This window comes from Leuresthes tenuis, unplaced genomic scaffold (assembly GCF_036924035.1).
Source record: "Leuresthes tenuis unplaced genomic scaffold, fLeuTen1.0.hap1 SCAF_4, whole genome shotgun sequence".
In the NCBI taxonomy this organism is placed as follows: domain Eukaryota; kingdom Metazoa; phylum Chordata; class Actinopteri; order Atheriniformes; family Atherinopsidae; genus Leuresthes; species Leuresthes tenuis.
In genome coordinates this window covers 16,131,978-16,144,402 of record NW_027325358.1, presented here as the reverse complement: position 1 = coordinate 16,144,402, position 12,425 = coordinate 16,131,978, and the positions used below count along the sequence as shown (strand labels likewise).

General features: G+C 41.9%; 1 protein-coding gene across 1 annotated transcript in view; it reads left to right on the top strand.

Moving 5' to 3' along the window:
• dchs2 (dachsous cadherin-related 2) overlaps window positions 1-12,425 on the top strand; it is a 30,047-nt gene that overhangs the window by 7,518 nt on the left and 10,104 nt on the right. The window contains exons 5-13 of the mRNA XM_072384811.1: window positions 1,569-2,597; window positions 2,683-2,870; window positions 3,000-3,099; window positions 3,211-3,380; window positions 3,816-4,659; window positions 4,894-5,133; window positions 8,405-8,539; window positions 10,956-11,165; window positions 11,533-12,393. Of these exons, the coding sequence (XP_072240912.1) occupies window positions 1,569-2,597; window positions 2,683-2,870; window positions 3,000-3,099; window positions 3,211-3,380; window positions 3,816-4,659; window positions 4,894-5,133; window positions 8,405-8,539; window positions 10,956-11,165; window positions 11,533-12,393 (3,777 nt within the window). The remainder of the gene's footprint in view (window positions 1-1,568; window positions 2,598-2,682; window positions 2,871-2,999; window positions 3,100-3,210; window positions 3,381-3,815; window positions 4,660-4,893; window positions 5,134-8,404; window positions 8,540-10,955; window positions 11,166-11,532; window positions 12,394-12,425) is intronic.

Sequence of the window (12,425 nt, the reverse complement as noted above, 5' to 3'; positions counted from 1 at the left end):
TAAAGTAGGGTATTTCCTGGCAAGTGTATGTGACAAAGACAATTGGGGGATCATTGCTGTTACTCAAATCTACTTGCAGACATTAACTGGTGAGAAGTGAAGAGGAAGGCTACAGTTTAATCTTTAATCCCTCTTATCCGCATTGGCACCTGACAGATAATAAGGGGGTCAAAGACAGTTGGACTATATACTGTAAATATATCGTTAAAGAAGTTTAACATTGTCCTCTCATAAAAGGGCATATAAGGCTGTATTTGTTTGGGGGGGGGGTTATACTGTTGTTAGTATAAATTAATCTTTTTTTATGTGTGGGATAATCTTTAATAATTGAACATTTATATAGAACAGTATAGTTTCTAATTAGTTCAGTGTATCCTCCTCTCCGGTTTTCCAGAATTATCTTTTCATTGTCATCTTTTTACACCACCAAGTCCCTTCAACAGTTGAACCACTCTACCACACTAGACAGTCATTTAAGGCTGTCTAATCAATTAACAGCTTAACTCTTCAGCTTAAAGTGGAATCAACAGGGTGTGATGCATCATTAAGCTCTTTGCTTGTTTCAGTGGTTTGGAGTTGGTGTTGAAGCGCAACAAACACTTAAATGGGATTATTGGGATTTTCTGACTTCTTCTGTAATTAATGTGCCTGAGGGAGGGCTCTAATCATATGTCGGTGTTCAGATAGTACAGAGTGTTTCTCCACTGAATTCTTACCCGCTGTAAGCTCCATAGCTATATTATGTGGACCTAACTGTGTCTGTTATCTGTTTACAAGAGGTTAGATAATAACTGAGGCTGAACACAAAGGAAGTGGCTGTTGCTCCTTAACCTGACTATGTGGCATGATACATGATCTATGTATTTATTGATGTATTTTTTTGTTTGTTTCTTGGTTGGTACATTCAGGCATACGTTCATTCTTCAAAAACATCTACATTCAAAAACTACACACCACGTCCTGTTTAGTTTAGAATGTTGGCTCAGCTAAAATGAGAAAAAGTTGCATTTTTTATAAGATAAGATAAATTTATTAATTTAAATTTATTAGCCCCACAGTAGGGAAATTCGCAATGTTACAGTAGCAAGGATGGTAAGATAGAATGAAAAGCAATGCAAGTGTGTAACTACAGGGGAGGTAAATGGATTGAACTTTTCCAATAGCTTTGAAATAGCCACGGACATCTCTGGCATCGTACCAGAGCAACGGACAGTAGCTGCGTCCTGTCTTAAGGTTTTTGGGTAATTAATTGGACAGAGATTTGGCTTGGACATGCAGGCTCCCAGTGTCTAGAGGCAGGATTTGGCTGGGAAGGTGCAGAGAGATGACAGTACAAAGCAGCAGATTGAACAAATATAAAGGAAAAAATTGGCCAGAGTCTGGAGAAAGAGACAACAAGGCTGCTGGGGATATATAAAACAGAGTAAAAGCATTCAAAAAGGCCAGTTGCATGTCTGATTCTACTCAAGGTTACTGAAAGAAATTGTACATTTGAATGATTAATTTATGTGAATCCTGTCTTTTTCTTTTTTTTTTTTCTTTTCTTTTTAATCTGTTTGTCTTCACAGATTCGACTGAAACTATTTCCTACAGAATCTCTTCTGGAGACCCTCAAAGTTTGTTCTCCGTTCATCCAAAGTCCGGTTTGATCAGCAACATCAAATCTCTAGACCATGAGTCCCAGCCCTACGCTCTCCTGGTTCTTCAGTCTTACACTGACACCTCTCCTGTTTACAGCACCACCCAGGTCAACATCACCATAGCCGATCTAAACGACAATGCCCCTGTCTTCCCCAAAAGTAGTGACGCCATCACAGTGTCACAAAACACTCTGCCGGGAACTGTGCTGTTTATCGCACATGCTCATGACTATGACAGTGGCGCCAATGGGAGGGTGCAGTATTACCTGAAAAGTAGCAAGAATGGACTGTTTATTGTTGACCACAACCTGGGAACAGTTACACTAAATCAGAGTTTACAGGCGGGTCATCAGAACAAGTACAGCCTGGAAATTGTAGCTGAAGACAAAGGTGAGCCTCCCCTGAGCTCAACGCAGACTCTTTCAGTTAACATTGACCAAACAACTGCAGAGGACAGCCTGGCCTTTGAGACGCTGGTCTACCAGGTGGAGATAGGCGAAGGCTTCCGCAAAGACTCCCGTGTCATTCAGGTGAGAGGGCACTGGACCCGGGGCACTCACATGTCAAACTCAGGCCTCACTTACTCTTTAGAAGCAGAACCTGGGTTCCCTCCTGCACCATTTCGCATTCACCCAAAGACCGGATGGTTGTATCTCTCCCACAATCTTGACTACGAGGTGGAGTCGAGGTATCGTTTTCAGGTTTTAGCCACATCCAAAGAGACGTCATTGGCGAACACCACAGCGACGGCCACAGTGATCGTGCTAGTGTTAGACGTGAATGACAATGCTCCAGTTTTCAGCAGCGAGGTGTACTACTTCACTGTGCCGGAGGGGTCATCACCGCAAGGCATTGTGGGAACAGTCAAGGCAATCGATAAGGATTCTGGGAAAAATAGCCAGCTGTCCTACATCCTGCTCTCAGATGGGAAATTCTTCCGTATCAATGCTAAAACAGGTAAAAAAAAAAAAACATTCACAATAATCCTGTTTTTCACTGTGCAGCCGCACATACTCTCACCATCATCTCTCTGCCCTCCCAGGTGAAATCATCAACTGGGTGGCGTTGGACCGGGAGCAGCAGGGCCAGCACAGTCTGAAGGTGATGGTGACAGACCAGGGTCACCCCCGTCTCAATGCCACCACCACCGTTCATGTCCTGATCGCTGACATCAATGACAACGCTCCGCAGTTTACACACCTGCCTGCCACCAGAGAGCTGAGTGTGCAAGTAAGAGGGACTCCAATTTTTGACATCCAGCAGAGAAACATTTGAGACACAAACATAAAAAGTGTGAAAAGTAGTCTCAACTACTGACACGATGAAAATAAAAGTACTTTACTGATACCTGTATTGCAGATATGGGCTGGTGTACCCACAGGATCCTTGGTGACAAACATGTTTGCCAAAGATTTGGATGCAGGGGAGAATGGCTCAGTAACCCATTCGCTGGTCACAGGTGAGCTATAAATGTGTATTATGTGGTCTGAAATATGCGGTAAGCATTTGCAGCGTCATGTGCCTCTTAAAGATGAGTTCCTGATCATTTAATATCTTGTACATCACTTAGTTGGCCTAGAAGATGATGGTCTTGGGTACTTTGAGATTGACAGTAGGACCGGAGAAATCAGGACAAAACAGCTTTTCACCAAAAGCGCTGAACCAAACTACACTCTGAAAGTAACTGCAAAGGACAGCGGAGCACCATCCCAGGAAGACACTGCAGTGGTTCATGTACAGGTAAAGTCTGTGCTCCACAACGTGGTGTTGCTCAGAGCTTTTTTGACTGAAGTCCCAGCTATATGACATATAAGTTGTATAAAGATGAGCCCACAAATACGCCCCAATATAATGCAGTATACTATGCTGTGTGCCTTAAGTATGTCTCTAACGAGAGACATTATTTCATCCAAAGAGTCATTTTGATCATATGGAGACACATTGTTCAGTGTTTTATTGTTTTCTCCAAATCAACACTTAAGACGTGTGTTATCCCTTCTAGGTGAAGCGCGTGACTCAGTTCATGGCATAATATTTTCCTCCAGCCTCATCTTTGTAATTCCTCTGTGTGTTTTCACCTTTTTTCAATTAGTAACTTTCAGCTTTTCCTCTTTGATGTTGTATAAAAACCAAAACAACTAGATAAATATGACTCTCATGTCTTTCCTTTTGTAGATTTATGGATTAGAGGACCTGTACGGCAGCTCTGACCATCAAACTTTGAGATGTTTTTCAGTGAGAGAAGACACAGAGCCTGCAACTATTATCGGCTCTGCCAGCATTTCAGATAAAGGCAGGTTTCAATATACCATCACTGAGGGGGATGGGTACTTTCACTTTGGAATTGACAGTTCGTCTGGAGACATCTACATTAACCACCCACTGGACTATGAGTCTGCCATGCAGTACTTCCTGGTGGTTCGAGCTGAGGATGTGGGCTCCGCTCCTGGTGTGAACGTGTCTCTGTCTGTCAGTGTAATGGTGGAGGATGTAAATGACCACACACCCTGGTTTCCTGATAAACTAGTGACATTCGGTCTGAGGGAAGACACTGCGATTGGATCACTGGCCTTTGCTTTTCATGCCAGAGATGCTGATGGGACTTTTCCAAACAGTGCTCTCCGTTACAGTCTGACCTTCGGCCCTGAAGTCAGCGAATCACCAGCACACTTCCCTTTTCACATCAACCCATATACAGGGAGTCTGGCTGTAGCGGCACCTTTAGACCGCGAGAGCACCCCATCTTTTGCCTTCACCGTAACTGCTACAGATCAAGCAGAAAGGCAGGATCAGCGTAAACAGACGTCAATGACAGCTCAGCTCTACCTGCTGGATGTGAACGATAACCGCCCAGTGTTTGTATCAGCGGACACAGTTCAGATGATGGAGGACTCAGAGGTGGGAAGTCTGCTGCATCATTTTGTGGCTATAGATGGCGATCAAGGTGAAAACGGGGTCGTCTCCTTCTCCATTTTGGCCGGGAACAAGAAAGGGTTCTTCACACTTGAGGAGAAAACAGGTAGTGTTTTTCATTTGTTCATTTGTTATAAATGGAATGTGACCATTTTCTCCTGTTATTAGACTCGAACAGATTTAAACATGAATTGTTACACAAATATCATTTAACTTATTCATATCTAATGCAAAGTGAAAAATGGGGTCAGAAGAATTACTTTAGGGGAAACGGTTTTTAGCTTTTTTCAGAATTTTGCTTCCTCTGGCCATCATGTTCAACCTCTTTTCTCTCCTTTAGGGCTCTTGTTTCTCTCCATCCCTTTGGACTATGAGACGCAGCGTGTCCACCGTCTGACAGTCCGTGCGGTTGACCATGGCCTCCCCTCTCTCTCATCCACTCAAACTCTGACTGTGGAGGTGGGCGACGTGAACGACCAGGCCCCTGTCTTCAGTCAGACCTTCTACAACAGCAGTGTTGCAGAGAATAGAGACCCTGGAGAACCTGTGCTCCAAGTTTCTGCTACTGATTTGGATTCAGGTAATGATTTAAAACCATGCATTTTAACCATTAATAATGGCATCCCGTTTTTGGCAGAGTTAGAATTATGCATTGATCATTATCCATCTGTCTATACTAACTTTTATAGGTGACAGTAATCATATAAGAAGAATGTATTTCTAAATAAATAATAAAAGAATATTTATTTCAGGTCCAGATTTGTTTTGTTGAATCACCCCATAAAGATTTAGGACATGAAGTTTAGTATCAAACAGGACAAATAATAACAGGAAATCATAACAGAGAATATGAAACCTGATCTGAGTTTGTTCTCTTTTTTTTTGCCTAAAATCTCCTCCACAATCAAGCAAAGTCTTCCATTTAATCAGCATATTAAGTCAAACGTGTCAGAGAAAACTCCAGGAGACCAAAAGTTTCTTGAACGAAAATAAATATTTTCACTAGAAATGAGAAATTATCCTACAAGCTTTTCTCAAAATATTCTTAACCTAAACCCCACCCACCCACCCACCCCCAATATTGGAGACAGACGCATTTGTCCCACCCAAAAATTATTTTTTTATATCTGTCAGGTTTCCGATATGTGCCCCCGGTGTTAAACTCATTCCTACGCCCTTGCCTCCTATTGAAGTGGGGACTGCAATGTGTTTCCAAGATGCCTAGATGGCAGCACTTGTATGTGTTCCTGAGGCGTATAACAGCCTCAAACTATTAAACCAGATGCATAAAAGCAAACAGTTCCACACAAAAATTACATGAAACCAAACAGAGCTCAAAATCAGGTGTATAAATTATGCAGAATTGAAGGTATTGTTTTCTCAAGAAAATGAAGCAAAACAAAATTAATTAGCTTCTTTGCATCTTTTTCAGTATTAGCTGTGCTGTAACGGCTCATGTTTATTTTAAGAATAGTACATGATAAAATACAGTTGGGCACTGCATGGATTCAAGGTCATCATCAATTCTTTCGCTCCAGCAGCAATTTAATTTAAACTAACCTCTGATGTTTCCCTCATATTTAGTTCAGATTGAGTCTTTTTCATACCCTCTGTTCATTGTACACTCCTCTATATCTAGTTCATCTGACCCCTATTCAGTTACAAATCTACACATCAGCCCTGTTTATTTTAACACAGTGTGCACACGGCCGCCAGAATCCCATCTCGTTTCGTCACATTTGACAGTTGAAGTCTTCTTAAATCCTGAAGTTGGAGGGCGTGCAGCAGGGGGATCTGCACAGGAGGGGTTTTGACGTGAACTAACATTCTTAGGAGTGAGAATTGCCCAAGAACAGCAAGCACACAGCTCCTCTGGGAGATGTGAAAGGTCCTCTCTCATGATGATTGCCATAATCCAAGCCATCTGTGCCAATAGGCGCCGTGTTTTCATCTGCCTCCTCAGATCGCCTCGGCTTGCAGTTCAGCCCGCTCTCCCACCAGTCTTATTTGATCATCATTTGTGCTGCTTTTTTCCACAAACGCTTGCCAAAGATGACCATTGTTTTGTGCCTGTGATGGTCTGTGCATCCAGTTTCCATGTGTTGGATTAGCCAGAAGAGATGTGCAATATCATTGACAGTGACAGCTAACCTTTATGTTACTCTACATATCCTGGATTTCTCCCTCTTGGGCAAGCACTCATGTGTTTGCGAGAATTTATTTTAAGAATACTGTGCTGACAGACACAGTTTTATGATAAATGACGTAGTTTGAAGGTCAAATTTGATCACCATCTCAGACATATCATTTGCACTGTTGCAATGTGAGTTATTTTAACAAACAGTCGAACAGTAGCTCGTTCAGTGTCATCAGTAGTGATAAAGAACAAGATGTTTAATGCTGTTGATTCCGTGACTAACAACAAATAACCAGGCATATCTGACACACCTCAGTTTTGTGGCCCTGGTTCCTGGAAAAAATGCTTTTGCCAAAAAAAAAACAAGCAAATATTCAATTCAAACATTTCACAGCTGTAGGCACAGAAGATCCTTTAGATTTCCATCTGAGAAGCATATTGAGCTGCATTTCCAACACAGGAAACACCTTTTTCTCCGACCACAGCAACACACTTCAGCAGACCTAATCTGCACTGAACCTTTGACCTCAGTAGAAATGCAACAAATCCTGGGATGAAATAATCTTTTAGCTTCTGGAAAAAGGCTTCAGGCTGTTGAAATGTCGTTGATCTAAATGCATCTTTAGAAAAGGTAACCTTTTTTAGACTGACTCAGATACTGTTTAGGTGTCAGTCCATCTATAAAACAACTATCAGTAACTTAGTATCACAGCATATAACAGCATGGGGGGTTTTAGTCAAAATGAAGAAAAAAAAACTGACTTTCCCCACTTATCTCAACAACAATAGTAGTTCCACCGAACCATCTTTTAACAATAGTGTAATGCGGATGTTTGTCATTTTACTTTTGCAACATTGAATGCCATATTGTTTTTGTACACAAAACACTTAGAGCTCTTGTAACAATGCAACCATTTACTGGCAGTGCTGCTGGTAATATGAAGAAAGTCATACTCGCTCTTTAGCTTTCCAAGCAGTCTCTGAAGACATCTGAGATGATTTAGGAACATGCATCACTAAACTGCAGCTGCTGGGCAGCACCACCGCAGTTTGTGGTCAGATTCAGATGAACGGGTGTCTGTAGAAAAACCATGAACCATGTTTGCAGGCCAGATGAGGTTTTTGCTTCTTTTGTCAGTTTTAAAGGTGGCACATGTCATCTTAGGTTTGCTTTTTGTTTTTTTTCTCTCCGTGGTTCTGTTTTCAGTTAAGACCTTTAGATAGGACCTGAACGGAGCAGAGGCAGCTGTGAACATGAACCCTCCCAGTGAGGCGCTAAACTTAACCTCCGAACATAAAGATAGACTTCTGTTTTTTTTTTTAAAAGCATCTAGAATCTCATGGATATATTTGGTGATGCCTTAGAATGTGTCTAATGAAGCAATAAAATGAACGAATGCCTGAATGCATTGAACAGCATATATTTCATTAAATTAGTATGACGGCAGATGAGATAACTGAAGTAGATTGTTCTTTAACTGCGAAGGTAGAGTGCCTGTCATTTGATCACTGGATCAAGTATTTGACAAGTATGGGTATATGGAACATGATACGGCACGATCTTACATGTAAAAATAATCTATTGATTGTAGTTTTAAACCCACAGGATGGTCACCATTCATTAGTCCATCACCTCAAATGTATTGAAAGAAGACGGTGAATTACATGTGTGTTAAAGTGTTTACATTAACTTCCATTAATGTCCATCCTGCAGAGGAGAATGCTGTGGTGTGGTACAGTCTGCTGCCGGGCCCGGGCTATGAGCTCTTCAGCATAAACCCATACACTGGTCTGATTACAACTGCATCCCACCTGGACAGAGAGCAGCAGCAACATTTCACCCTAAGAGGTAGCACACTTGCCCAAACACACACACACACACACCTAAAGATACAACCTGGTAAACCTGAGTGGCACAGAGTTGAACTGAGTCCTCTGAGGCATACTCTTGCTGCCAAGTCTATTTTTATGGGAGGTAGAGTTAAACATATGAACTGTGAAGCTTTCTACAGCATTATCTCACAGGAACTCCTGCCTCCACAAAAATAAAGCACACCTCTGCTTGAAAATGAATAAAACTTTCACTTCTTACAGCTCTATAGAAAATAAGCAGTGGGGAGGCATCACTCCCACACTCAGCAAATATGACAGTTAAAACATATTCAAGAAATCACATGAACAGCAATGCGTCAGAAGCTTCCTGTTTCAGCTCACCGTTTGAGTATTTTTAGTCTATTATAAGATGTATTAAGATGTCAGGCCCCTGTACACACAAACATGGGTACTTTAATTAACACAGCCATGCAGCCATTTTCAGCCACATTTCAAACACAGATCTTAGCCCTAGAAAAACTTGAAATCTTGAAAACATGGTGAAGATATTTAAAAACTTGCCACATCAGATTGTGTGTTGCTATATCTCCCCTTTGTTGACATGGTAATGAGGAAACAAACAGCATGATGGTGCTAAACTTGTCAACGGGACTTTTTGCACGTCTGCACAATAATGTATAGCTGGTCTCCAACGAGACTTAAGAACAGAGGCAACAGAATGCACCGCAGAGTTCACTGCTACAGCACCACCAGCCGCCAACATCACCATTTTTTTGTTGAGACCCAGTTAGACCTCTAGTTGTGGGCTGTAATCAGGGAAGTGTGCACCACTTCTACCTTGACTTCAGCTGACTGTCACTGTGGGACTTGTGGTGTTTTGGCTGGGTTTTGCTTAAATGGTGCTGTGGATGGGGCTCAAAGGAAGAAAAACTCAGTTTGTCAAAATACCCCGCCTAATGTTTACAAGGCCTCAGTGACAAGAAAGACGTGGGAGTTCTTACGAGCTGAGAAATGTGATGACAAACATATCAGTTCTCCAGAATTCAGTGTAGCTCACATGGCAGACACTAGGTCTGTAATCCCATATTGTATTTACACTGTGTCAAAGTGATTTGTTTCTTAATTGATGCATGAATGGTTGTGATCAGCATCTCCTATAGAAGCTTGTTTTAATGGAATCTCATCTGATGTGACACTGGTGATATAAACACAGCCAACAATTGGATTCTTTCCATTACACAATGTTCCTGATTAGCAGCTCATTGAATTTGATAATAATTATCTCAGATCTTCCTCCTGAAGGGTTATGTAACTAATTCCTTTGATCTTGTAAAGATAAACTAGCAAAAATAAAATGTATAAAGTAGTTTGCTGCACTCTCATAGACGACATTTCTTTGATTCTCTGTTTCTCATTCTCTTCTCATGCATCACAGCCAAAGTCATAAAGAATTCTATGTCAGCCCTCTGCATGAGGGCAACTTTATTCAGCAGTTTGATTTATGTGAGGGAAACTTTTAAAGGGCTGGACTGTATATACAGCCTCTACCAACAGCACTGCAGCACCATCGGCCTTTTGGGATGTTTGCTTTCACTCTCACTTGGGTACGCACAGTAATTACATTCAGCCTATCCAGCAGTGGTTAGTGATTAAAAAGGCTTTCAGATGTTTTATCACAATATTTGTACAGTCACCACTATGACGAACAATTAAATCCAATAATAAAATCTAATGACAGGAAAGCCTGAATGTCTTGAAGTGGTGCCAAAATCGCAGAGTTCTTGGAAAATACTGAAATATGTGGAAACCGTTTTTTCTGGCAACAGATGAATTTGGAACAAATTAAATATCAAATTCTTTTCCGTTTTTTTTTTTTCAATCTGAAGAGTTTTTGTTGCAATTAAAAGTCAAATAGTGCCAACTTTGGTCAGCAGAGATGGATCCAGTAATTGCTTTATTCGTATATATTGACACTGTGTAAAAACGTGTTACATTCTAAGACTTAAATATATTCAATATCAAACAGATTTTCTCAAAATGTTCGACAGACATTCTTCTTGTGCAATCACTGACATCAATCTGAAATAACCATGATAATAATCAGAGAAAGACAACTGACATAGCAGGAATGTGCTGGTCATGTCATGGTAATATTAGGTGAACATAATAAACATTATACTTGCTAAACTTCAGGCTGTTCCTTATCTTCTGTGCTGAATCTCCACTGAAGTACTGAACAAACACAAAATGCCAAAAGAGGACCTCGGGGCAAAAAACAAAGAACAGCAAAAGCTGCTGTTAGTAATACCAACTCTGATGTTTTAAATTTTCAGAATATGTGATTATAGTTTCCACATGCTTTGCAGATTTAGAGAAACCTTTCGTTTTCACAATGTGAAGATGTTGGATCATTTTTTCATTCCTGTGTGCAGTGCAGGCCCGTGACAGCGGCGCTCGGCCTCTGTCGGGGACGGCCACAGTGCTGTGCTCTGTGCTGGACGACAATGACAACCCCCCAGAGTTCATGCAGTCATCGTTCCGGATCAGCCTGCCAGAAAACCTTCCTCCTGGGGTCATCCATACTGCTCTGGCCTATGACCCAGACCAAGGAGAAAATGGCATTATATACTACTCAATATTAGGTAAGAAGCAAATATGATGTTCTATATGTGACCTTAGTTTCTGCTTTATGACAACTTGATCAGTTTTATTGTAGTTCAAGATGTTATTTGTGTTAGTCCAAATACTGCATTATGATTTATAGACTGTTCTTCCTGATAAAGTGTTGGCCTAATATACATGCACAAGCATGTAAAGCTTCTCTTAGCTTGTTTACTGTGTTTAAATGCTTGTGCTGCTTGTGTTGGACAGAGTACCAGCTATGTCACCATGTTTCCAGTTATCAAAGTTTTTTGTGTGTATGTACATTCTAATCATAACTTGTTGAAACCATTGGGGAAACTATATAAGCTGATTTTTTTTCCCTTTATCCTTGTCCACTGCCTCAAGGTGAGGACTACAGAGGTCGATTCACCATCAACAGTCAGACTGGTGCTGTGAGTACCACACAAGTCCTTGACCGGGAAGAAACACAGAATTACACACTCACCATACAGGCCATGGACCATGGTCTCATCCGACTCAGCTCCACCACCCAGCTTCAGCTGGTGTTGCTGGACCAGAACGATAACATCCCGTCTTTCAGCCGTAACAGCTATCACGCTAGCATCAGTGAAGGCCTTCCTGCTGGAGCTGAGGTCCTGTATATTACTGCCTTCGATCCAGACGAGGGGCCCAACGGGGATGTAACCTATTCCCTGATGGAGGACAGCAGCCAGGGGGCCTTTTCAATGGACGCCTTCACCGGAGTGATCCGCACCACCAGGGCTCTTGACAGAGAAAGTCGGGTTCAGTACACCCTGAGAGCTGTTGCCACTGACGGCTGCACTCGGGGACCGCTGAGCTCTGTGGCGTCAGTGACCATCCAGGTGGAGGATGTGAATGACAACATGCCAGTCTGCGATCAGAATCCCTTAAATGCATGGGTTTCCATGAGGACTCCACCAAACCAGGTTGTTGCTGCGTTGTCGGCAACAGATGCGGACCAGGGTGTGAATGGGACAATACAGTTTATGCTATCTGAAGAGGAAAATCTGTTTGACATCAACCCAGAGTCAGGGGAGATTTCACTTAGAAGACGGGTGAGGGCAGGATTCTCCGGGAAAAAGTTGCAGGTTCTGGTTTCAGACCGAGGACATCCTGCTCTGACCTCCACCTGCCTGGTTTTCATCCATCTGAAGGGAGAACTTGAGGGACTTCAGTTCACAAGCAAAGTGTACAATGCTACTGTCATGGAGAACAGCAGGCCCGGTATGTTTTACCACCTCTAATCCTGTTGTTTT